Consider the following 27,583-nt stretch of genomic DNA (forward strand, 5'->3'; position numbering starts at 1 on the left):
CCTTGCAATTTGCCTACAGAAATTAGTTGTAAGTTATTTCGGATGTGAAACCTGACCTCACGCATTTCCTTTGGTTCTGTGAGGATTTTAAGTCCAGTTACCGCTTCATGGCAGCCAGGGCTACCGGGCCACAAGTCCCTGCCCGATGGGAGAGGTTTGCTGGGTGGCACCGCCCAGATGCGGAGGCGGAGGAGCGAGCTCAACGCTCATAGGTTGAGCGGATGACGGCTAAGGCTGCCCGGCTCTGGTCCCGCCTCCAACCGCGAGGGTCACGGCCCGGGAAGTTTCCAGGCGGATTCCCTGTGAGGCTGCCGGTGGGGCGGGACCTCGGTGGGTGGGAGCATGGGGAGCTTCCGCGGGGGATGCCGGGGGGATTGGAGCTTTTGTGGCTGCAGGGTGTGGGTGGGGGTGTGGGGTGCGGGGGCGCGGCAGAGGCGAGGGCCGCGGGGGTGCGGGGGGTGCAGGGAGGGGGAGAGGGGCGCGGGGCTGGGGCTGCGGGGAGGGAGGGGAGGCTGGCGGGCCGGGGAGCGGTTTCCCAGGCTGAGAACCGAGGCTGTGGGGGGGTGGGGGGTGGGGGGGGGGCGGGGGGGGGGGGGGGGGGGTAGGGAGCGGGGAAGGCGTGCTCGGGTAAATCATAAAGTCAGGTTGAAGGAGGGGCAGAAAGATTTAGAAGGCGCAAAGAAGCCACTCTTGTACCAGGAAAGTGAGCGCCCTAAGACGCGGGTTTGCGGACTGCGCCTTCCGACCGAGGACTTCTCTTTCTAAAAAGAAACTCGGCGGCGGCCTCCAGCCATGACTGTCACCGGGACGGCGGCGGCAGGCCGCACATTTTGGGGCTTCCTGCGGCCGCTTCCTGTCCTGTGGTTCTGTGTCTTCCCCGCAGGTAAGGTGGGGGAGTTGGGGTGGGGCGCGGGAGTGGTTGTCGCCAGGCACTCTCCCTGTTCATCTCCTTCCGGGATCCCGCCTGCCGTCCTCAGCCACCTGTACCTTAACAGTCCCCAGCTCTAAGCTCTCCTTTGTGGAATTGTAGGAATCAATTAAACGGATTTGAAAATTTCTAAGAAATTGCAAGAGACCAGAACAATCAAAACAATATTGAAAAGGAAGAACAAAGTTGGAGGATCTTACACGGATTAAGGAGGGGCCATGAACTAAGGGACTCTGTACAAGAGATGCCTCCGTTCCCCCGCCCCCCCACCCCCACCCCGGGCAAAGGAGTTTGCTTTTTGTGTTTTTTTTTTGGTGTGTGTGTGTTTTTTGTTTGTTTTGTTTTTTATTTTAATGAATCTTTATTGTTCAGATTACAACTGTTTCTCCTTTCCCCCCCCATATCTCCCCACCACCCAGTTCCCCCCCCTGCCCTTACCTCCCCCCTGCTGTCCTTATCCATAGGTGTATGATTTTTGTCCAGTCTCTTCCTGCACCCTCCACACCCTTCCCCCTGAGAATTATCAATCCACTCCCATTCTATGCCTCTGATTCTATTAAGTTCACCAGTTTATTCTGTTCCTCAGAGTTTTAATTCACTTGACTTTTAGATTCACTTGTTGATAGATATGTATTTGTTGTTCATAATTTTTATCTTTCTTCTTCTTTTTCCTCTTTTTAAAGAATACCTTTCAGCATTTCATATAATACTGGTTTGGTGGTGGTGAACTCCTTTAGCTTTTTCTTATCTGTGAAGCTCTTTATCTGACCTTCCATTCTGAATGATAACTTTGCTGGGTAGAGTAGTCTTGGTTGTAGGTTCCTGCTATTCATCACTTTGAATATTTCTTGCCACTCCCGTCTGGCCTGCATGGTTTCTGTTGAGAAATTAGCTGATAATCGTATGGGAGCTCCCTTGTAGGTAACTAACTGTTTTTCTCTTGTTGCTTGTAAGATTCTCTCTTTGTCTTTTGCCCTTGGCATTTTAATTATGATGTGTCTTGGTGTAGTCCTCTTTGGATTCCTTTTGTTTGGGGTTCTGTGCGCTTCCTGGACTTGTAAGTCTATTGCTTTCATCAGGTGGGGGAAGTTTTCGTTCATTATTTCTTCAAATAGGTTTTCAGCATCTTGCTCTCTCTCTTCTTCTGGTACCCCCATAATTCTGATGTTGGTACGCTTGAAGTTGTCCCAGAGGCTTCTGACACTATCTTCAATTTTCTGAATTCTCTTCTCTTCATGCTTCTCTGGAGGAGTATCCTTGGCCTCTTTGTATTCCAAATCTTTGAGTTGATTCTTGCGATCCTCTAGTCTGCTGTTGGGTCTCTGTATAATATTTTTTATCTGTCAGTGTATGTTTAATTTCTAGTTGGTCCTTTTTCATATCCTCGAGGGTCTCATTGAATTTATCGGCCTTTTCCATGAAATTCTTGAAAAACCTTATAACCGTGGTTTTGAACTCTATGTCCAGTCGCTTGTTCTCCTCCATTTCTTTGGTTTGTGATCTGTTTCCTTGCCTCCTCATTTTCTCTGCTTCCCTGAGTTGGTAGGGTAGTTTTGTGTACTAGGTGTCCTATTGGTTCAATGGGTCAGCCTCCCAGGTACTTGAGGTGGACACTCTTGGTGTACCCTTGTGTACTGTGTGTCCCCCAGCAGGAGCTACAGCAAGAACTAGTTTTCTCCTCCTTTGCTTGGGCGGTTTTGGAGCAGTCTGACTGGAGCTGCAGTTAATTTGGTTGAGCTGCCACAGAACAGGCCATTTATATGCAAAAGCCGTTGTGTGGAGCCTAGGCGGGTTTGTAGAATGTGTGGGGCGGGGTCTCAGGGCGGGGCAGGGTCTCAGGGCGTCACTATGTTAGGGCGTGGCCAATGGCAATGGCTGGCGTCAGCCGTCTCTGCCTTTCCACGTTTCCAAGTCCCTGCACCCCACGCTCCAGTGCAGTAAAACAATGATTGCTGGGCACACCTCTGCAAAAAAGTCACTCTCACTTTCCGACCTGATGGCCTAGAGTCCAGCTTCTCCCTGTAGGTGTCTGGGTCCCCCGAGTGTCCCCAGAAACTGGATTTCAGAGTGATCGGGAGCTTGTCTCCCTTTGGGTTGAAGAAAAGCCGTGCACCCAGTCGCCCGCCACCAGCCCGATTCGCGCGCCTCCGTACCTCACTCAGCTTTTCAGCATTTGTGCTCCTTTTTCTCCTTAGTTGTAAATCTACCACTCAGCCAGCTTTCCCGTGGTTCTGGGTGGTAGACGTTTTGTCTTTTAGTTGTATTTTTGAAATTGTTGTGTGAGGCAGCAGATTAGTTGTTTAACTATGCCGCCATCTTGGTCCCTCCCCTGTGTTTTGTTTTTTATAAAGGGTCACGTAGAGTGCCTGCTACATAGTAAGCTCTTTTAAAAAAATATGTATTTTTATTGATTTCAGAGAGGAAGGGGGCGAGGGAGAGAGAGAAATATTAATGACGAGAGACTCATTGATCAGCTGCCTGCTGCACGACCCCTACTGGGGACCGGTTAGGGCAAGGAATTCGTTTTTGATTACAGGGTAGTGTCTGAGAGTACAAGGCCTAAGTTTTTTTCAAGGTTCTCCCATAACTGAATTTTCTTATTTCCACAGATTTCTTGATAGTGGAGATGGAAGCGAAGATTCAGACTGTGTTGCTGAATGACAATGTCACCATCTCCTGCAAGGTCCCTGGTTCCACACCCCTGAACATCAACATTATGGGTGTTATCTGGTATCGGAAGCACCAGGCGAATGAAGCAGAGCACAAGGTGTTTGAAATGTATGGAAACTATCAACAGGCGTTCAGACCCGGGGCCAGCATGTCTCGAGCGGGGCTAGAGAAGGGGGACGTCTCACTGCACCTTCCTGGAGTCCAGCTGAGGGACGCAGGAGAGTACCGATGTAAGGTGGTGGTCACCCCCGAGCAGGCCCAGGAAACAGTCTTTCTAAATGTTTTGGGTGAGTGCCTGAGGCAGTGTCCTGTGCTTCCCATGGTGATGGGGCTTGGGGTAGAGATATGGGTCAGTGAAGTAGAGCAGAAGTTTGGGCATGGGCCTTGGAGTTGGATAGACTCGGGTTTAAGTTCTGGGCTTCCCTGGACGTCTGGACAACTTAGAGCAAGTTATTAATCACGCTGAACCTCAGTGTCCTTTTCTGTAAACAGATGTACTAGTACCTCTGTAAACACCCTGTCTCCAGCCCTAGCCGGTTTGGCTCAGTGGATAGAGCGTGGGCCTGCGGAGCAAAGGGTCCCAAGTTTAAAAAAAGACCCTGTCTCCAAATATAGTCACAGTCTAAGAGAATGGGCTTAGGGCTTCAACACATGAATTTGGGGGTGGGGCCACAATGCAGCCTACAATGGGGGCAATGTCTCTGAGCCTTCAAAATTGTACTTAAAACATTGAATGTTTTGTACATATTAATTAGGGAGATGGGAAAGTATATTAGGATTCATTTCCTCCACAACTGACAGAGAGCCTAAAAAGATTTAAAAAAATTAATAGACTTTATTTTTTAGAACAGTTTTAGATTTACAGAAAAAAATTGAAAAGATAGTAATTTCTTTATGCTCCTGCCTGTGCACATACTGCTTTTTCTATTATTAACCTCTTGCATTAGTATGGTATATTTGTTATAATTAATGAACCAATATTGACACATTTTTATTAACTACTGTCCATAGTTTATTCAGATAACCTTAGTTTTGACCTAATATCCCTGATAATTTTTCTTGTTCTAAAGGCTACTTTGAAATTCATAGAGCTATTCCAGTTTTCTTTAGATTATGGTTAGTATGGTATATAAATCCCTTTACTTTTTGTTATTGTTGTTAATTTTCACCTGAGGATATATATATATTTATATATTTATTATTATTATTATTATTTTTTTTTTAATATATATTTTATTGATTTTTTATAGAGAGGAAGGGAGAGAGATAGAGAGTCAGAAACATCGATGTGAGAGAAACATCGATCAGCTGCCTCCTGCACAGATTTGCCCGCAACCAAGGTACATGCCCTTGACCGGAATCGAACCTGGGACCCTTCAGTCCGCAGGCCGACGCTCTATCCACTGAGCCAAACCAGTTTCAGCCACCTGAGGATATTTTTTCCATTGATTTCCTTTTTAAAAAAAACAAAATTGGAGTTTTTATTATCAAGACAGTGTGGTATTGACCTAAGGGTATGCATAGGTCACTGGGACAGAATACGGGAGCCCTGTTGATGTGGTGGTAAAGTGGTGTGGAGGGGAAGCAGTCTATCATCTGATATTAAATCTCATTCTCTGAGTGGCCTGAGCCCCTAGGCTATGACCTTCAGAAGTGTGCCTGGGTGAGAAAGGAAGGTTATAGAGGGCTGAAGAGCTAATCATCATTCTCCTGGGTGAGCCAGGGCTCTGGCAAAGTCTTCCCACTTGAGAGCATTCTTTGTTATGGAGAACGCACTGGGTATATTTTTAAATGGTTACTTTTCCTCTCCCTTCTCCCACAAACAGGAGGGAATTTTTCTTGGAACTGCAAGAACCTGAGGGGGGCGGCGGGGAAGGGGGTTCCTGGAGGTAAAACCCAGAAAAACCTCCTAAGACTGGCCTCCAGCCAATACACCTTCATCCTTGAGCCATTTGTCAGCTATAACTCCAGCACCTTCTGCTGTGGTAACAGGATTTTGGCTGTGGTTCTCCCAATCTGCTTGTCTCTCTAGCTTTCAGGGTTGTGGTTGGCCCTGTCACCTCAGTTCTCTGATGGATCTAAGAAAAGTTGTTGATTTGCCCTTTGTTCACTTCAGTGTTTTTTCCCATTATGAGGATAGGAGTGATGACTTCTAGTTCTTTACATGCCAGAGAGGAAACCAGAAATCAGCAAGTGCTTTTATTATTTTTAATTAAATTAATTAATTAAAAAATATGTTTTTCTTGATGTTAGAGAGAGAGGAAGGAAGATGGAGAGGGAGAGAAACATTGATGTTTGAGAAATATTGATTGGCTGCCTCCTGCACGCCCCCTCCTGGAGATCGAGCCTGCAACCAGGTCATGTGTCCTGACTGAGAATCAACTCGGCCACCTCTTGGTCATGGGATGACACTCAACCAACTGAGCCACACTGGCCAGAGCAACAGGGCCCTTTAAAAAGGTAGTTTATTTTTCTTTCACCAAAATGGAGCCAACTCTGGGCAGGGAGGGCAGTTCTGTGATCATCTGGGACCCAGAGTCCTTTTGTCTTGCCACTTTGGCATCCTCAACCTGTGTCTTTCATCTTGTGTTTGAAAATGGCCGCTCCATCTTGACCATGACATGCTCTTCCAGCCGTTCTCCAGGAAGGAAGAAGGGGAGAGTGAGAGAAGGGCATAGTGTGTCAGGGCCAGCCTGATGGTTGAACCGGGCTGAGGTAGGTAGGTGGGAATTGAGAAAAGAAAGAAAGACAGGACAGCGGGATCGGGAGGACTACGAATCATCAAGAGACTGTAGTGAGTTTATTAATTGTGTAATGCCTTTTATACACAAAACACTGAATAGGAGGTCTGTGAAGAGGAATGTACTCTTTGTTCCTCTTAATCTCTAAGGGAGAGACAGAGCAGGATAAATTCTTGGTACAGAAAATCAGGCACAGAAATATGACTGCTTTGGATTTATTGTATGTTTAGCAATTTTACTATGAAATGAACCATTAATAAAAGTTTTTTGTTAATACTTTAGGAATAGTCTTTTGTCTAGTACAATTAAGTTTTTATGAATACTTATTTTAATTAGCTAATTTAAATTAATCTGAAATATAGCTTAATTTATTTATTAACTTTACTTGTCCTAGATTATGGACAATAAATGACATTAAGTTTCTGTTATTAATTTTTAATTTTATATAAAACTTATTAGAGAGGAAAAATATAAATTATTTACCTTAGTTTAAAAGGCTAAGCATATAGACTTTTAATTATAATTCTTATAATATTTGAAGGAAACCTCTTTATTTCTTTTTAAAATAATCTTCAGGCTACAGAGAGTTTTATTTAAGGATCTTTGTCTTTCTTTTTACAACAGGTAACCTTTAGGGCTGTAGTTTGAAGGTTAAGCCTACAGGCGACTAGCTAGCTATATTATAAGTACTTTTATAGTAAGGCTGACTACTAATTTACATTTAAATTTAATATTTTAACAACAATCTTAAGTTTACCCTGTAAATATTAATGGAAAGGATTATTTGTATCCCTGTGAAAGCCCTGAGCATTCCTGGTGTTAGGCTGGATTTAGATATAGGGCAGCTGCTGTTAGCCACGTCTCTGTTATCTGGGTCCCGATCTGAGCTGGGCCAAGTCTCTATTACCTGGGTCCCAATCTGAGCTGGGCATGGGAAGTGTAAAGTAGTGATGGGGGCAGGAGACCTCCCTTAGAAGGGGCGAGTGTTCAAGCCGCTGTAATATTGGGGGGTTGAGGATCTGTGCCCTACCTTTGTTGACCCCCAAGTTCTCTCCTGATGGCCCCTTTGCGACTGTGCCTGTCTTAGGTTGTTCCTTCCCTGAGGAATCTTACCCATCTCTGGCTAACCAGCCATCTTCCGGGGCCAAGCAGGGTGATGTGAGGTTCAGTTCTGTCTCCTTGGTAGCCTATGCCTCTGTGGCCTCCACACCCAGCACCTGCCTTGTGATCCCTTTGCCTGCTGGCGGGGCCTCGGTATTGATCACATATCTTGGGGAACCCAGGTTTCTTCTCCAGGGAGGGCCCAGCTCACGCCATTGGGCGAGAGACAGATCTATGGTACCAGCCACCATGAGGCTTCAACCTCAGTATGAATAGAGAGCTCAGGTAACAGCTGTGGGCAATTGGATTGTGAGAAGAGGGTCCCTCTTGGCAAAAAGTGTAAGAAGGGCCAATATAGAATGCTCAAGTGCTCTCCCAGGGGGCCCTCCACACAGTTGAAGGGATTAAATCCTTTTATGTCCTTTTAAATTGCTGCTAAATATTCAAAGAATTAGTTTGTAAGTTTGTTTGGGATAAATGTACAATATGCTGTTGTAAAATATTAAAAATTATAATGACATTGTAGAATAATATTATGTAAGGATATTCTTTGCGCTGGGTATGGCAATTTAATTTTAAACTGGCTGTTAATTTTTGTATAGACAAGGTCTTAGTAACTTTCTTAGTATACTTAATTAAATTGCTTACGAAGACATTGACTTTTCTTTAAGCTGAAAACCTTGATTATAATTTAATAAGCTAATTTATTTAAGTAATTAAAGTAGGTATATTTATTTAAAATAAAGTAAATTTACATCTGATTTTATAAAACGCAAATGTTGCCCCGCCTCTAGCTTAATGCAGGCGGCTACATAAAGTTAGACAGTAAATGGTGGCTTCTAATCTGTTCCTAGGTTTTACTTGGATTTAATTATTTAAATATTGGTTTCTTATGTAACTTAATTTATATGAGACCTTGATTATATTTTAAAAGGCTAATTTATAAAGTAACTTAAATAGGTATCTTTAATTAAAAAGTAAAGAAACTTATCTAGTAAAACCTATAGGTCTGATACTTTATTGGTCTGATTTAAAAGTATGGCTTTTGTCTTTCTAGAAATTCTACTGTTGTTGAAAAATTTGGATTTATTTAAGAAATATATTGTTTTTGCCCTTCTTACAGGCGAAAACTTATAACATTTAATATATATGTATAAGTAAAATATATTAACTTTTATTTGATAAAGCTTTCCGTGCGATTTCAAGTATTACTCGGTTTAATTAAAAAAATATTTCTTTTAAGAGAGAACAGACTTTTGAAAAACATTTCGGGGCCCAATGAAATGTCTAAAAGTCACTCTCAGTCTTGAAATAAATTGGAAAGATTAAATATATATATATATATATATGTATATGTATATATTTATATATATGCTTTAAAGATTATATACCTAAATTATCTTTTTTAAAAAATATATTTTATTGATTTATTACAGAGAGGAAGAGAGAGGGATAGAGGGTTAGAAACATCAATGAGAGAGAATCATCCATCAGCTGCCTCCTGCACACCCCCACTGGGGATGTGCCCACAACCAAGGTACATGCCCTTGACCGGAATCGAACCTGGGACCCTTCAGTCCGCAGGCCAATGCTCTATCCACTGAGCCAAACCGGTTTTGGCAGTATATCTAAATTATCTTAAAAATATCAATTACATTTAAACTGGATTATAGAATTAATCCTCTTTTTAAAATCAGACCAATAACTAATATTTTTTAAATTCCTAATTATTAGAGAAAATATAACATTTTATTTTTTCAAAAATATATTTTTATATTTTAGGTATATAATTACTATATTTATATAATTTCTCCTAATTCAATATGTACTTTAAACTTTCAGAGCTTGTAAGTCAAATATTTTTAGTAGTTCTTAGATTAATAACACTTTTATATTCTTAAGAATAAATTTCTAAAACACAAGATATAATCAATTAATAGCTTCAATTCTGTCCTTTAGATTTTTCTCATGAGGCAAATTTAAACTTTACTTTTTATTTGCCAGTAGCTCTGGAAAACTAGGTTTGGTTTATTCAAATGTAAATTACTACATTCTTTAAAATGGCTATTGGCAGGAGACTGACCTGTCTGCTGGGGGAAAGGCAAGCATCCTTCTTCCTCTATTAGTAAAGGGCGTAGCCAGTTACCTGGGCTACTTAGATCTTTATAATCAATACATTATTTATCTGTATTTTAACAATTTCTTTGAGATTCTAGAATAAATTATAATTATTTTAAAGCATTACTTTGGATAAATTCTATGACAGAGACAAATTTACTTATTTTCTTAAAGGCTATAAAAGTTAACTTTTTAACACCCTTTATTAGTATTTTAAAAACAACTCTTTATTATGGAAATGCGAATCTTGTTGGAATCAGTTTGAATTTCTTTCCTTTAGATCAAATTCGATACATATATATATATATATATATATATATATATATATATGTATTTTTTTTTCTTTCCTTTTTTCTTAGGAAAAAACTATTCTTGGGTTTTTCATTTCTGTAGCCCTTGTAAAGAGTTAAGTCTAGTTCAAGACCTATCTAATATCCGAAATCGGACCGTGTGCACATTTTGCCTTATACTAGCTTTCTCTTTACACATGTACAGATATCCCAGATGCATTTCTAAATTTTTAAAACTTTTTTATGGCGAGAAAGAAAACTTTTAATTTAACATACTAGGAGAGTGGGCTTCTATATTGAATCGCCACATGTCTCCCTTCCCCCACATCCTGCTTACTTCAGGGGAAGCATTAGCAACAGATCTGGCCACATTTCTTTTCATGCTTAAAAGATAAACAGATCTCAAATTTTTTCTTTCTATTTTGCTTTTTGAAGTAATAACTCACACCCAATTTGGTCAAGATTTGCATTTCCCTTAAAATTCTCATAATTTTTAAACAAGGCATTAAGTAATCTTATTGCAACTAATCTTATTGCGGGAGAGCAGATAGCCCTGCCCTCTCCTGTCTCCTTTGAATTTCTCCATACCAGAGGCAGTTTCAGCAGTGGAGTTCCACTTATTACAGATTTTAAATTCCATACACACACTAAGATTCTAATTTGAACAAGAAACAACATTATTTTGTGATCACATAGACTTCAACATTTGCCTCTAAAGGGCACTTTCACTTTGTCCCATGCTTTACTCCTGACTATCAATAAATTGCTCCTCCCTTACCTTATCGAGTGCACTCTTTATCTGTAGGAGTTCCTCACCATCTGCTTCCCAAGTCCTCAGGTGTCTGTTCGGGGTGCCAATTGTCAGGGCCAGCCTGACGGTTGAACCGGGCTGAGGTAAGGAGGTAGGAATTGAGAAAAGAAAGACAGGACAGTGGGATCTGGAGGACTACGAGTCATCGAGAGACTAGTGAGTTTATTAACTGTGTAATGCCTTTTATACACAAAACACTGATTAGGAGGTCTGTGAAGAGGAATGTACTCTTTGTTCCTCTTAATCTCTAAGGGAGAGACAGAGCAGAAGGACAAATTCTTGGTACAGCAAATCAGGCAGATTCTCAGTACCGAAAATCTCAGTAAATAGTTACAGACTTCTTGGTAAGCCATGAAAGGGTTGCTCTCATTCTACTGATAATCGCCATCCAAACAAGCCTGGGAAAACTGTGTGGGTAGAGGACAGCCTTGCTAGTCCCTCCGGGTGCAAGGACCGTGCCAGCTTACACCCGGTCTCCAACAATAGTGCTTTTCTTTAAAGACCCTTGTTCTTTAAGGGTACTTCCTTGAGGTTGCTCTTCCTACTTCTGATTCTATCTGAACTAGTAGTCCCTGAGTTCACATGGCTACACCAGCTGAAGTGGAGGTTGGGAGATATAGCTTTAATTTGGATGTGTCATTGAAGAATGGACAGCGGTTTCTATCACAGCAGTGTTCCAAAGCTTTGCTCCCATTCTCAGAGGTGTCTATGACACCAAGTGGCTTAAGAAACTCTGCTTTACAAAATGGCTGTGGGAGTCAGGGTCATGGTCTATCAGCATCACATTGGCACTGGGATTACTTAGTCTAAGCAGAATCTCATTCGCCTCACTCACCCTTCCTGAAGGCTTGCTATGGGTCAGGCTTTGAACTGATAATAGGCTAGTCCCAACCTACCCTCAAATCATGACTTCTCTTCCCTGGCAGCTTCCCCAGAGTGCATCTTGTTTCAAGAGCAAGCCATCGTGAAAGATGATGGCAACAAATATATTTTGTGTAAGGCACATGGGTTCTACCCAGAGAACATTATCATAATATGGTATACATGGACCCAGGAGAATCCCCAGGGCCAGGAGATTTCTGAAGGTATCACCACTGGTCCAGCCATCAAGAATGAAGACGGCACATTTAACATCACCAGCCTTTTGAGGCTGGGACACAATGTGACCACCTGCCAATGTATGATAAGTCACATATCCTTGTCCACCTTCTGCAGATTGAACTTCACCCAGTTTCAGAGAGGTAAGCATCCTCTAAACGTTTCCCTTACTCTTCACCTTGAGGGGGTATAACGTAACACTCAGGTTCCCAGTTAGTCCAGGCCAAGATGGGGGCTAATGGGGAAGGAGAGAAAGCTTGGTTTGGCCTACTTCAGCCCCAGAGTCAGCAGTCCAGACTAGGTCCCTACGCCAGGGTGGATGGCCTAATAGGTGGAGAGTGGTGACAAGAGTCCTCAGGGTTGCTGTTAACTTATGGCAGCTTAAGGAGCTGGGAGGTCTACATGACCTGGAATAGGAAGCCTGTCAGCTACGAGGAGAAAGGGGATAGGATCCTGTCCATGCCCCCTGAGGATAGGGGTCTATCAGGGGCCAGAGACCCAACCCTACCAGCAACTCTTCTGGCCAGGCTCCAGGGCCACTGCAAACTGTTGGCTGGTAGAGGTCAAATCAGTAGTTCTGTGCCCAAGCTGGGGAGTCCATAGTAGGGAGTCCTGCAAATGCCAAGGCCTTTCCCCAGGCACACTAGATCCTGAGCTTAAGATAATACAGCTCACTACAGATCACCCCCTGCTGGTGGGGTGGGGTTAATTGAGCTCATATCTTGGTTTCCATGGTCATGGCTCTGGTCCTTGGTGTGGTTAACCCTGCAGGTCAAATGCATCTGCCTAGAGCTGAGAGGGATTAGGGAGGCAGGGGCTGACTGGTTTTGCCAGATGGGGCCTCGCGTGGCCCTGGAGGGAGAGAGGAATTGTTTTTGGAAGCAAGGGCCAGGGTTGTGTATGAGTGTGGTGTGTGTAGAATATGGAATTGAGGAATGGGAAATAAGGAATTGAAATATGCTTTATGTGTATAATCTCTCATATAAAAGGCCCATGGCTGTCACACCATAATGCTGTCACAACCAAATGAGCATTGGCTGGTGGGGAGGAAGGGGGGGGAGACAGAGGGGTGGGGCATGATCTACTGGCAGTGAAGGGCTGGCCAGCCAGCTGAGGCAAGCAGAAGCGAGCTGCCCGCGTATGATTTTGTGTGCACTGGGCCTCTAGTATAAGGTGACCAGATTTTAACATTCGTAAAGCGGGACACCATTGACCGGGGGGAGGGGGTGGGGGGAGGGGAGGGGAGTTCTTGATTAAAAATTTGGTCTATATGGAGCAACAAAAATTTTCATAGAAGGCAAAATAGTATTGTAGTATATTTTTAAAAATTTCAACTTAAGTACAATTTACAAATATAAAAAATAAAAAATTATGTATAGTATTATTTTATTCTTTGTCATATTTCTCATTTGAGTGAATTTTTTTTTAGTAGATTGCTGTCGTTGTTTAAAAGGTCATGAATTTGCCGTAAGTCGTAAGTGTCGCTTTCAAGGCCGGCGCTAGACTTTTTGCCGCCAATAAAAAATATAAATAATACAAGTACTGTCTGCTAAATTCAAGAAAATTTATGTATTTATGAAATAAATAAATAAATTACTTACCTAAATTATCTGAATAGCTGATTTGTAATGACATCACTTGTTTAACTAGCTTACTAGCACGCAATACGATGTGTATCGTCTGAGAGACAGTTACAAAATGTTTTTGTCGTTGCCAATCCCAAAAAATGCCATTGTTCATTAAGTCCAAACAATGGTGGTCGAATTCTAACAACTGATCAATAATGCGAACTTTGATAAGCAGTTCTCGATAATCAGTTCTCAACAATTATTTGTTATTATGAAAGTTTAACATTATAAAATTAACAAAAATCATATAAAACTCATATCCTGGCTAAATAGCCACATGGCCCCCGAAAACCGTATATTCCCTTCCCGTTCTCCCGCCGTTCCCTAGCTTGTCGTGCATTCTTTCAAAAAATCGGGACTTTTTTAAAACGCCGCGGGACGCGGGACAAATTGTTAAAAATTGGGACTGTCCCGCCAAAAGCGGGACGTCTGGTCACCTTACTCTAGTCTAATAAAAGAGATTTGTGTTGGGGACTTGTGGCTGCTATAATAAATTGCCACAGACTGGGTGGCTTATAATCAACAGCTTTATTTCTCACAGTTCTGGAGGCTGGAAGTCTGAGATCCGTGTGCCAGCATGGCTGGGTGAGGGCTTCCTTCTGGGTCACAGATTCCTTGTGTCCTCACATGGTGGTGGGGATGAGGGAATCTCTAGGGCCTCTTATATAAGGGCACTAATTATTCACGAGGGCTCCTCCCTCACGACCTAATGATATCCCCAAAGCTCCACCTCCTAATACCATCACATTACTATTTCAACGTATGAATTTTGGGGGACACAGCTAGTCAATATATAGCAGTGTATAGTGATGTAAGATGGTGTAGTGTGGAAGCTTTGGACATGTGCACGGCATACATATGTGGTAGGTGGTGTTCCATATTGCCCTGTATTTCTGGAAGGTGCTAAACACACTATTTGATGTGTGGAGGTGTATGTGATAGGAATAACAAGAAGTGTGGCAGAGGATTGGTGGTCATATCTATGACAGGGAAATGACACACCACCACAGATACCTTAGCAGTGGTTGTGTGGTCACTTTGGCCCCTGCCCGTAGGTTTCCTTTTAACGTTTCCCTCCTCTTTCTGCAGGATCTGAGATGGGATATGCCTGGGAAACTACTGCGATTTGTATTATTACTGGTATTTATATTGTAGTAGCAGCAGCAATCATTGGATGGATTCGTTGTTTCAAAAAAAGGTAAGGGAGATGACAAAGCAAAGTTTAACCCTGTGTTTTGGACTTGGCTCTGGGAGTTCAGGGGCCTTTGTCAGTGGGTGATATTTGAGAGTTCTCAGGATCGATGCCAGAGGAATCTGAGTGTGGTGTGTGTGTGTGTGTGTGGCTTTTTCTGATGCTGTGTCAGGGAAGAGCGTTCTCATTAGATCCATCTGTGGTAGCTGCGACTCTGGGGAGCTGCACTGTAAGGCCCCTCTGCCTCTTCCTGACATGCAGTCTCACTGTGAACCAGACCTCACTGTATTTGTTCAGGCCAGGCCTCTGAACTGTGTATGGGCTGCAATGTTGTTCTCACACATAGAACCACAGCTCAGAGAGGGGAATTCCTTCCCCAGGTGCTCACATTTTGTTAACAGCTTAAAGGGATAGCTTACAACCAGATTTCACCATTAAATCAAGAATTTCTAGCCCTCATTGGTGTTTCCAAACTAAGACAGGTTTCCAAACATTTATCTTGACTGTGGTCAAAACAGCAAATAAAAGAGCTGAGGTAAAGAAGTCTAACAGACAAGTGTAAACATGTTGCTTAAAATGGTTCTAGATACTAAATTGCCCTCATTTTTTTTTTTTTTTTGAGGGTGGGGGGGGTAGGGCGGGCCTCCAAGGCAGAATCTGTGCAATAGCTAATACATCTCATTAGAAATGCTGGTGTATGGTCCAGGGGAAATCACTTTATAGAACTGGTCTTCTAAGTGGTTTTTAAAATTTATCCTTCTATTGAAGTTTTTAGGTCAATTATGTATGTTGACTAAATTTACAAATAAACTTGTTTAGCCAACTAAAAAACAACAACAAAGAAATGCTTTAGGAAAATTAGAATAATCAATCAAGAAAAAAGGCCTTTTATCCAAAGTTGGTCAACTGATTCTTGGGACATTTTCTTCTTTTTAAAAAAAATTTTTTTATTGACTTCAGAGAGGAAGGGAGAGAGAGATAGAAACATCAATAATGGGCAAGTAACATTGATTGGCTGTCTCCTGCACACCCTGAATTGGGAATCAAGCCCACAACCCAGGCATATGCCCTTGACTGGAATTGAACCCAGGACCCGTCAGTCCACAGGCCAGTGCTCTATGCAATGAGCCAAACCAGCTAGGATGGGACATTTTCTTCTGATTGGACTTAGGCCAATGAGAAAACTGGATATAAAGTGATTTTCGGATGATTCTTTTGAATGATACTTGTGAATGTTCTCATATTTCTGGCCTTGCTCTGGCTTCTGATATCTAGTACTGTCACTGTTAGCAGACATTTCACATTGAAAAAAGAGACTGCTAAAGCCTTCATAAGCATTCTGGATTCTGTCGTGGTTTGTAATGAAGGCTCCAGGCCTCCAACCTTCCCTAATATTTATCCTTTGCCATGTAACTAAAAAATATATATTTTTATTGATTTCAGAGAGGAAGGGAGAAGGAGAGATAGACAGAAACATCAATGATGAGAGGCCATGTAACTTTTCAGTGCCCTCCAATCATGGGCTGCCCCTTAACATAGGGCTCAACCTTGTGGCTTGCACTGGCCAATAGAATGAGACAGAAGTGAAAGAGGCCTTGTGTATTTCCATTTGCTTTCTTTTGTGCTGACATCAGTGAGAGGAGGACACTTCTAAGCTAGCCTGAGGGGAGACGAGAGACACTGAAGCCAGTGCTAGTTGCTCTAGAGGAGGTCAGTCTACAGTAAGACCTCACCTAACATCATGCCTAATTTCTGCAACTTTAAACAAAACGACATGTAATAAAGCTAATTTTACTATAGGCTATTTGATATAAACAAGAGGCAAGTTCCTATGGCATCTCATCAACATTATAATGGGAGGACATTGACCAAAACCACTTTTTTTTTTTTTGAGAACCAGCTATAGATTAGATGACAGTCATCCAGTTCCTAGACATGGGAACAAATCTAGCTGAGATCATCACCATCAACAGGGTCAACTCGCGAATGTGTGAGAAATAAATATTTATTCTTTTAAAGCCACTGTTTTAGGCTTGCTTGTTATATAGCGAAAGCTAACTGATACAGCTCCTTGGAGAGCTGAGTTTTGACCCAAAGTGGTTGCTCTAGAGCTGTGAGAGAGTCTGCTATGAAGCATGCACCCAGGTCACATGTTCTACCTGTGCCATCTCAGGAATCTGCTGCTATCCTCACCCCAAGGAGGTCCAGCCAGTGCCTGAACAAAGCAGGAGTCTTTGGAGCTCTCTGTTGGAGTGGCCGAGACTTCCTCAGAGATGCACTATAATCTGAAACTCTTGCTTCCCAATCCTTTCTCCTTCCTCCCTTCACAGATATCAGATCTACATCATGATCTAAAGCAGTGGTTCTCAACCTTTCTAATGCCGTGACCCTTTAATATAGTTCCTCATGTTGTGGTGACCCCCAACCATAAAATTATTTTTGTTGCTACTTCATAACTGTAATTTTGCTACTGTTATGAATCGTAATGCAATTATCTGTGTTTTCCGATGGTCTTAGGCTCACAGGTTGAGAACTGCTAGCAGGGTCGCCTAGAACCATTGGAAAACACAGATATTTACATGTCGTGACCCACGGGTTGAGAACCGCTAGCAGGGTCACCTAAGACCATCGGAAAACACAGATATTTACATTATGATTCATAATAGTAGCAAAATTACAGTTTTGAAGTAGCAACGATAATAATTTTATGGTTGGGGGTCACCACAACATGAGGAACTGTATTAAAGGGTCGCGGCATTAGAAAGGTTGAGAACCACTGATCTAAAGGCTTCCCTCACCTACTTCTGTGCCCTCTTTCATAGGTACTACTCCCAATAACTCTCTCCTATTTCTAACATAGCTAGAAAACGGCTTCCCAGAAGACATGAACTACCACAAGAAAAGCCTGAAGAATTGAAACTCGGTGCTTTCACTGAGGTGCATTCATGATGTCTTCAGTTGGAGCAGCACTGGAAAATCGGCAGTTCTTACACAGACAGATAACAGAAACCACACGCTTTCTCAGAGAACGTGTAAGTAACTGACTTACTTTTCCTGATGACTGCCAGAGCCTCCTCAAGAGTATACTGTTCAAGCTGCCCTCCTGGATAGCCTCTGGCCAATCATCTCTTTCCAAGAACAGGAGAAAGCAACACTTTCCAAAGAAGATATACAAATGGCCAGCATGGGTATAAAAAGGTGCTTAACATCATTAATCTTCAGTTAAATGCAAGTCAAAACAATGCAAGTCAAATCACCTCATGCCTCTTGGAATGTCTACTATCAAAAAGACAAGAAATAAAAAGTAGTGGCAAGGATGTGATCAAAAGGGAAGACTTGGGTACTGTTGGTGGGAATATAAATGGGTGCAGCCATTTATATTGAAGTTCCAAAATAATTTACATATGAAGTTCCAAAAAAATTAAAAATGGAACTACCATATGATCCAGCAATTTTACTTCTGGGTATTTATCTGAAGGAAAGGAAAATTCTAACTTGAAAAATTATCCATACCTCCATCTTTATTGCACCATTACTTACAATAGCCAAGACATGGAAGCAACTTGTGTCATCGATGGATGAGTGGATAAAGAAAATGTGATACACTCCTATACACACAGTCATGTGCCACTTAACAAAGGGGATGCATTCTGAGAAATATATTGCTAGGCAATTTCATTGTTGCATTAACATCATTTATTATACTTACACAAACCTAGATGGTATACTAGTAGCCTATTGCTCCTGTAAAGTCAGACTATACTAAAATCATAAAACAATATGAGACCAAATCAAGCAGAAGAGAAAATGATATCAAGACATACAGTCCACAGGCTAGGCTGCTGCTAGTGTAACTCCACATACTGCTTTTCAGAAAATGTATTTTTATACCTAGAAAGAGTACACTCTAAAATAGCAGTAAAAGGCCCTGGCCAGGTGGCTCAGTTGGCTGGAGTGTTGTCCCATACACCAAAAAGGTTGTGGGTTCCATTCCTGGTCAGGGCACATACATAGGTTGCAGGTTTGATCCTTGGTTTGGGCAGGTACAGGAGTTAACCAATCAATGTTTCTCTCCCACATCCATGTTTCTCTCTAAAATCAATAAAAACATATTCTCAGGTGAGGATTACAAAAAGTGCAATAAAAGTATAGCATAGTAAATACATGAGCCAGGAACAATCGTTTATTATCGTTATCAAGTATTTTGTATTGTGCATAATTATATACACTTTTGTATGACTGGCAGCACAGTAGTTTGTTTACACCAGCATCACCACACACCTGTGAATAACGCATTGTGCTACAATGTTAGGATGGCTGTGACTCCCCAGGTGAGAGGAGGTTTTTAGCTCCACTATGAGCTTATGGGTTCACTGTTGTATAAGTGATTAGTCCATTGTTCCTCGAAACATCATAATGAGGCATATTACTGTGCACACAATGGAATATTATTTAGGCATAAAAAAAGGAAATCTTGTAATTCGTGACAACATGATGGACCTTAAGGGCAGTATTTTAAGTGAAATAAGAGAAAGCTATGTATGATCTCACTTATATGTGAATCTAAAAAAGTACCCTCACCCCCCCCTCCCCCCGCACCCGCCCCAATGAGCTCATAGATACAGAGAACAGATGGGTGGTTGCTTGTGGTTGGGGACAAGAAGGGGGAGAAATGGGTGAAGGGGATCAGAAGGTACAGACTTTGAGTTTTATTTATTTATATTTTAAAAAATATATATTTTATTGAATTTTCACAAAGAGGAAGAGAGAGGGATAGAGAGTTAGAAACATCGATGAGAGAGAAACATGGATCAGCTGCCTTCTGCACACCCCACACTGGGGATGTGCCAGCAACCAAGGTACATGCCCTTGACCGGAATCAAACCCGGGACCCTTCATTCCGCAGGCCGACGCTCTATCCACTGAGCCAAACCAGTTTCCGCTGGACTTTGAATTTTAAATAACTCATGGGGATGTGATAGCACAGTGACTCGAGTTAATAATGCTGTATTGCATATTTGAAAGTTGCTAAAAGTAAATCTTAAAAGGTCATCATAAGAAAAATATTTGTAACTGTATGGTGATGAATTTAAATTAGATTTATTGTGGTCATTATTTAGCAATACATAAAAATATCAAATTTTATCCTGTACACTTGAATCTCATATAATATATGTCAATTATACCTCAAATAAAAAAGGGGGTGGGGGAAAGCAATATTTACTGGCTGCAGATTGTGTCCAGTTTCCATTTCATATTCTATTTATGTTCAGTAAATTCAATCTGTACATTTTAGTATATGAATAAAAATATTCCCCTTTATTAATGGCTGAGTTATTCTTTGATAGAAAATAAGTGACTTATCCCCTATCTCATGATTAGTAAAGAGTGGAGCTTGGATTTTTTAATCAATATACCATACTAGAGGCCCGGTGCACAGGATTTGTGCACTGTTGGGGTGTGGCCTGTGAGGATAGGCCCGGTGTGGGAGCACCTCTCATCCCCTGGCTGTGGACCCGCACTCTGAGCAGCTGCTGTCTCTGGTCCGGCATCTTCCGTGGAGCCAGAGCACTCGCCTCTCCAGGGACCAGTTCAGGCTGGGCCCAGAGACAATAGCACTGAGAGGCAGTGGAGTAGGCCTCAGTCCTGCGGCAGCCAGGAACCTGCCTCCGGGGTCAGCTCTGTGAGCCTGGTGGCGCTGAGAGGCCTGGGGGTGTCTGGAAGAGGTGGGGGAGGGGCGAGGAGGAGGGTGTTTGCAGTGGGAGCAGCTACTCATCCCAGGTCAGCCCAGCTGCGCTACCACTGTGGTAGCACATTGACCACCAGGGGTAACTCCTGCATTGAGCACCTGCCCCCTGGTGGTCAGTGTACGTCATAACAACTAATCAACGGGTCATTCTGGTCATTCTGCCATTTGGTCACTGGGCTTTTATTACATAGGATTGATAACCAAGGAAGATCCAGGCTGTGAGGTTGGGCTGTGAATCATGGGCTTGATCATTAATTAGATCTAGAGGAGAGGCTTCCTCTGTACAGTTCTAGTCTGTTCTTAGGGGAGGACCTGATAGTTGGTGTGTTCGGCCCTTGCCTTATTTTCTGTGACTGGCCCAAGGTGGCTGATGCTATTCCTAATTGGATAGAAGTAGGGGCGCCTCAGCCAGGACAGGCTGACAGGGCTGTGGAGGGTCTCATGCAGGTGCTGGTCATGGGTAACACACAGTGTGGTTCTGAATGCAGTTAACAGGGATGTACAGCTGTACTTTAGGCCCTTTGTGGGGCAGAGAAGCCCTGTTCCCATCTCTACTGGATGGAGTAATGACTCAGAAACAAGTGTTAGATCCCTCAGGACTGGTGCAATTAGCACACAGGCATAACTTAACTTGGATTCTCTTGGCTTAGAGCAGTAATTTTCAACCTGTGTGCCCCAAGAATTTTTAAAACATACAATTTCTAACTATTTAGTCAGGGGCGCTAATCTTTCCCCTTAGATTGTCAAATGACAACAGCCAACATAACAATAGCTGTCTGGTGTGAATGAATCAAAATTATACCTATTTTTGTGTGTCAAATAGACAATGTAGTATATTTTTTGGTGTATTGCAGAATTTAGTTTATATGTGCCATGAGATGAAAAAGGTTGAAAGTCCCTGGTTTAGAGGGATGAATAGAACAGACTCCCCATAGCTGAACTCCCACCTGAGGGTGAGTTAGAGTGGCCGTTAGTGGTGCCCTGTGGGGATCGCAGCGTTGATGTGTTTGGTGCCTGCTCTGAGAATATAGTGAGATCAAACAATAAATCTCAAAGTGGAAGGAGGCACATGGCAATAGTAGGAAGTAGTCCAAAGGTGTTCATAGTGGTTGAAAGAAAATGGCACCCTTTGGAGAAAAGTAGTAAGGCAGAGGACATTTTTATAAATTTAGTAAAAGAAAATATAATTTTGTAGAGATTGTGATACAATAATGCAAGGGGAAAAATAAATAAAATATAATTAGGTGGGGAAAATCACAAATGGGGTCTTTTTATAGGAAGTTGAAAATATTAGATATAAAACATAGGTAACAGTAATTGGATACTATTGATTGGAAGAGAATCTATGATGTAGAAAAAAAGGCATCGAAGGGTTACTAAACTCAGATATAAGTATGCTGGTCAGACCCTGAGAGACCTGAAGAAAGGCACAAAAGAGGCAGAATTATGGGATGATTTTCATTCTTCTACATTTACTTCTTTCCCTCTCTTTTCCCCTCTATTTTAAATCTGTGTATAAGTATATCCTATTTAATAAAAGAGTAATATGCAAATTGACCATACCTCTGCTACACCCACTAGCCACACCTCCCAGCCAATCAGGATTAAATATGCAAATAAACCCAACCAAGATGGCTGTGACCACAGAGAGCAGGAGGGAGGTTGGGTTTGCCTGGTAATGGAGGAAGCCAAGCTTTCTGCCTGTCCTTGCTGGCTGAGGCCTCCACTCAATGCCACAAAGTTTCAATGATAGAAGATAAATGAATCCCAACAAAAATGATGGCAGCCACAGAGCTGGAGGGAGGAGGAGGCTTGAGTTGCACCCAGAGATGGAAGAAGCCAAGCTTTCCTCCTGCCCTGGCTGGCCCAGTCCTCTGCTTAAGGCTACAAAGTTTCAATTATCCTATATAATAAAAGAGTAATATGCAAATTAACCATCACTCTCTTATACTCACAAGCCATCCCCACAAGCCAATCAGGAGTGTGTATGCAAATTAACCCAACCAAGATGGCTGCAGCCACGAAGAGAGCAGGAGGAATGCTTGGGTTTCCTGGCGATGGAGGAAGCCAAGCTTTCTGCACACTCTGGCTGGCCCAGGCCTGCAGTCCAGGCTACAAAGTTTCAATTATAGAAGATAAATAAATCCTAACAGAAATGGCTGCCGCCACAGAGTGAATAGAAGTCTTGGCTCTGCTCTGGGCTACAAAATTTCAATTGTAGAAGATAAATAAATCCCAATCTCATGGCCTCCGCTTGTGTCACCGGTGGGGCGTGGCCAACCTGCAAACCACCACAGGCCCCTTGCCCAGGTCACCCCACGCCCCAAGGGAAACCCCACCCTGATCCGGGACACCCTTCAGGGCAAACCAGCTGGCCCCCACCCATGCAGCAGGCCTCTTTCCTATCTAATAAAAGAGTAATATGCAAATTGACCATCACTCCAACACACAAGATGGCTGCCCCCATGTGGTCAAAGATCCTGTCCCCATGTGGACACAAGATGGCCACCACAAGATGGCCAGCAGGGGAGGGCAGTTGAGAGGGACCAGGATGGCAAGGGAGGGCAGTTGTGGGTAATCAGGCCAACAGGGCAGGGCAGTTGGGAGGGACCAGGCTGGCAGAGGAGGGAAGTTGGGGGTGACCGGGCCGGTAGGGAAGGGCAGTTTGTGGGGACCCACGCCTGCAGGGGAGAGCATTTGGGGGGGACCAGGCCTGCAGAAGAGGGCAGTTAGGGGTGACCAGGTCTGCAGGGGAGGGCAGTTAGGGGCAAACAGGCTGGCAGGGGAGCAATTAGGCATCAATCAGGCTGGCAAGGGAGTTGTTAGGGGATTATCAGGCTGGCAGGCAGAAGTGGTTAGGGGTAATCAGGAAGGCTTAATTTTTCTTGGCTTATTTAGGTAATTGCACTGTTTTTTAAACTATAAAGAAATAATTGGATTTTAATTGATAATCAGAAAGACACAGAGACCTTATATACGTTTATATTTTAATTCATTTATTGACTATGTGTTGTGAAAATTCTTTTAGTGCAATATTTGTTGGAATTTTTGTTGAAATATTGTTGCTAAGGTCATTTGTATAGGTTCATTTTTAATTATAGTAAATGTAAAATGAGCACAATATGTAATATTTGTTGTAAATTTTTTGGGCAAAAAGACAAATTTGACAATATTGAAAGAATGGATTGTTTACAAAACAATACCATTTCAGAGTCATAGTCTTGGGGCCTTTCTTTCTCCTAAACACCATGGGTCCCCGCAGAGACTTGCAACCAGGGGAGCAGCAGGCAGCAGCAGCTCCTTCCAGGCTAACCCCCAGAACCTGTATCCAAGGCCCCTTTTCTCTGACTTTCCAGTGAGCGAAGCAGTCCCACCTTGGCTCACTTCTTTCCTATAATCTTTCTAGAGAGCCAAAGCAGAGCACTGCCTAGGCTCTCTCCTGTTGCTTCTCCTACCCTGAGTCCTTCCTTTGTTCCACTGTCCCAGTGTTAATAAAAATATTCTCAAAATCACCTGGACTCAAGAAGGCAATGATAAGCCGGAAGCGACTTCCAGCTCCGCTCTTGGGACATGTCAAAGGGTCCTGGCAGGCTCTCTCCCCCCCCCCCCTCCCAACCCCGCCCCGCTGCCTCATGCACTCCACCAGGTCCAAGGCCCTCTGTCTCTAGGAGACTCGCTGTAGGCTGTGAGGTCGTGAGCAACAAAGAAGGATTGGGAGGGTTCAGGAAAAGGAAGCATGACAATTTTCCCCACAACCAGAGGAGAGAAGGGTAGGATGTTAATGCATTGTCACCCATGATGGTGGCCTTCAAATCATTTCAAGCAGGAACTTGATGCAAGACATGACAAATATGAGAGACTTGTGAAACTTAGTTGGGATGTAACTGTAGAAAGTAAAGGATAATTTTTCTGCTCCATAGGATTACAAGTGTTCCTGATATGGAGGAAATATTGACTGAGTCAGAAATTAAATTAGATGGTGTCAGACAAAAGATACTGCAGGTGGCCCAGGAGCTCTTGGGAGAAGAGATGCATTAATTCCATAGCGCCATTACCACCGGACTTATGACAGGATTTTAGGAATATGTGGAGGCCATCTCTTTTCAACACTTTATTAAAACACGATCACTTATCAGTATGGATGAAATTAATAAACAACTGGTATTTACAACCGAAGACAATGGGAAAGAAAATAAGAGTTTGAGGAAACTGAGGTTTAGAGAGATGAAATAACTAGCCCAAGGGCATACCCCTTATGAAGCAAGGTCCTGGAAGAGGTGGGAGGAGATGGGTCAAGGTCATTTAAAAGAGTTAACCTCAAAACAAGAGGAGGGACAACTCATCATCTGAGACTGGAGGATAGAAGCCCTCAGTGGGAACCCCTTTCACGTCCCGCGTGGTTCAGGGTTCAGGTTTAGGGTTCAGGTTCAGGGATCCGGTTCTGAAGGAGGCCGCACACAAATGAAAGAGACTAGAAAAGTATTAATTTGGGCTTGTGGGCCAGGTGGAAGTCCAAGAGAGGACTACTCACTGCTCTGGCCTTGCTATCCCTTTTATTAAAACTTTGGATCCACCCATAGAGGCAGGAAATTCCAATAATAGCCACCCAGCAAGGATTTACATAAGATTGACAGGCGGAAGTGGCTTCAGCTACCAATGTCTCAATCAGAGGACAATGGGCGGCTTACGACAGCCCTCTTTCGATGCTCAATGCTCACGATAAAGAATTTGGTACTTGGAGACTGAAAATCACCCCTGTTGATTACCTCCTGGGAGTGGCTGATCTAACTGGTGAGTTGATGCCGATGTGTATTAACAGTGTGGGCAATGGGGACATTGACACCCCCTTTGGAGTGAGCCAGTTCTTATGTCAGGTTTATGATGGGTTTTCATTCATTGGCAATACCGGACCTTATGAGGTTTCTAAGAAGCTGTATACCTTGAAACAGAGCTAGGCCAAAGTGGAGAATGCCTGTTACACCTTGAAAGTCAGAGGCTCAGAAATTCCCAGACCAGTTTGTAAGACCATTATTTGGTATTTTATTTGACTTTATTGTGGCTTTTACGTAGGAAATTTTCAGTTTTACTTGTTTTGAATTCTATACAAGCTGTACGTAAAATGATCAAATGAATCATTTTCCGTGTCTTACTCATGAAAGGTGGCATTCAAATGTTTACATATATGCCTATTTGAATTTTTGCTGGCTAAACCCTATCACTTGTCTCTGCAATGTGAATGTGCCAGCACTTTCTGCCACCCGTTTCACTTTACTTTGTGTGAATTTTGAGTGGTAGTAATTAGTGGGAGCCATTTATAATTTAAGTTGATGATTTTGTAATATATAGAAAAGACTTTTTAGTTATATACTTGGACTTGAGCTTTTTGTTAAATTTCTTGGTAATATTGTGCCAAGCCTCCAAAATAGGCTTATTCCATAGAACAGAATTAAAACTACTAAGTTATCGATATACTTTAATGTTATGTGGCAATATGATAAGAATTCACATTATATTCTGGCTAATCTAGGCCACTTTGAAATAGCCTTCCAGAAAAATTGACAGAAACCCAGATGTTAGTTTCTACATTTAACTTTTGTGCTTTATCACAGAAAGTCTGATAGAGAATTGGAATTAATATTGTAATATTTTTATTGGTGTTTTTGTTGAATTATATACTTGTACATACAACTATAAAGCTTTTAGTAGTGATTAGTTAGCAATTTTTTGTTGTCTATTATATTGACATTAGGCATGTTTGGAGACTTTCCTATTTTAGCATCTAGAAGAAATTACATTTAAATAATTATAATGAAGTTTTGAAATACTAAGTTAGCACAAACCTTTATAGTTGTCTAGTTGTCCGTTTGTGTTAATTGATAGTATAAAAAGCTGCCAAAGAAAACTTATGCTGTACAATTCAGCAATAATTGTCAACACAGTTGGGAACACCAATGGTAGTTTCTAGTTATATATATGTATGTATATGTGTCTGTGTATATATACATATATATATATATATTTACATATGTGAATATTTATTTAGAATAACAGAAATCACTAATTACAAATTTTATAACTTGACAATTAGCACAAATATTTCAAAATCCAGAAAAACAACATTCTCATTTTATTAGCTGCTTGACATATCTCTATGTTGCTTTTTTTACATATTTGGAGGGAGAGGACTGTAAATGTCTTTGTAATGATTTTGTAGTATCTTTTAAAAATATTTTTATTGAGTTCAGGGAGGAAGGGAGAGGGAGAGAGAGATAGAAATATCAATGATGAGCCGAAACCGGTTTGGCTCAGTGGATAGAGCGTCGGCCTGCGGACTCAAGGGTCCCGGGTTCGATTCCGGTCAAGGGCATGTACCTTGGTTGCGGGCACATCCCCAGTAGGGGGTGTGCAAGAGGCAGCTGATCGATGTTTCTCTGTCATCGATGTTTCTAACTCTCTATCCCTCTCTCTTCCTCTCTGTAAAAAATCAATAAAATAAAATAAAAAAGAAATATCAATGATGAGAGAGAATCATTGATCAGCTGTCTCCTGCACGCCCCCTTTTGGGAATCGAGTCTGCAATCCAGGCATGTGCCCTGACCCTGAACCGTGACCTCCTGGTTCATAGGTCGAAGCTCAACCACTGAGCTACGCCAGCCGGGCTGTAGTATCTTTTTTTATACATAGAGAAGGGAAAGATAATTTAGGTTTTCCTCTTTCATGGTTGATCAAAATTATTTTTAAATGAAAGGATGCCCAATCAACAAAGGTGTCCTCAACCACAGGTACACTAGCTGTAGCACAGCTGTAAGTTTGTGCCCTACATAAAGCACAACTCAGATAAACGCTATTGTATATGATTCCCATAAACAAACAAGCACGGTGCCTTTTAGACTGTATAGGTCCCATTATCAAGTATATCAAGTTTTGGACTTGAATCTTTATTTTGATAGATATTGATGAAAACTAATCATCTGCTAACAGCTTCACATACCTAATTATTGGACATTTTTCATAAGCTACTCTCTGGCTCCATATTGCAGGAAGACCTCTGGCCCTGCACCTGGTGATACGGAAGAGCAAGACCATGTAAGCACAGTGCTAAGGACCCTCGGACCCTTGCTGGTCTTGGCAGGGCCCTGATGCTTATGCTTCATCATCTTCCTGGAACTTCAGCCTCTGCTGATGGGGCAATGGAGAGAAAAAATTTCGGGAGGGACAAATCAGCACGGGGGCTCACAGCTCCTGATCACACACAGC

At 42.3% G+C, this 27,583-nt stretch overlaps 1 protein-coding gene and 1 pseudogene across 1 annotated transcript in view; both read left to right on the plus strand.

Annotated features, from left to right (window-relative positions):
- Nucleotides 1-729: 729 nt before the first annotated feature.
- LOC129151057 (natural cytotoxicity triggering receptor 3 ligand 1-like) overlaps nucleotides 730-27,583 on the plus strand; it is a 46,427-nt gene continuing 19,573 nt past the window's right edge. Inside the window, exons 1-4 of the mRNA XM_054724574.1 lie at nucleotides 730-883; nucleotides 3,538-3,885; nucleotides 11,586-11,900; nucleotides 14,475-14,583. Of these exons, the coding sequence (XP_054580549.1) occupies nucleotides 793-883; nucleotides 3,538-3,885; nucleotides 11,586-11,900; nucleotides 14,475-14,583 (863 nt within the window). The 5' untranslated portion in view covers nucleotides 730-792. The remainder of the gene's footprint in view (nucleotides 884-3,537; nucleotides 3,886-11,585; nucleotides 11,901-14,474; nucleotides 14,584-27,583) is intronic.
- LOC129151107 (translin-associated protein X-like) lies at nucleotides 16,489-27,482 on the plus strand (annotated as a pseudogene).

The sequence above is a fragment of the Eptesicus fuscus genome, chromosome 13 (genome assembly GCF_027574615.1).
Source record: "Eptesicus fuscus isolate TK198812 chromosome 13, DD_ASM_mEF_20220401, whole genome shotgun sequence".
Taxonomy (NCBI): domain Eukaryota; kingdom Metazoa; phylum Chordata; class Mammalia; order Chiroptera; family Vespertilionidae; genus Eptesicus; species Eptesicus fuscus.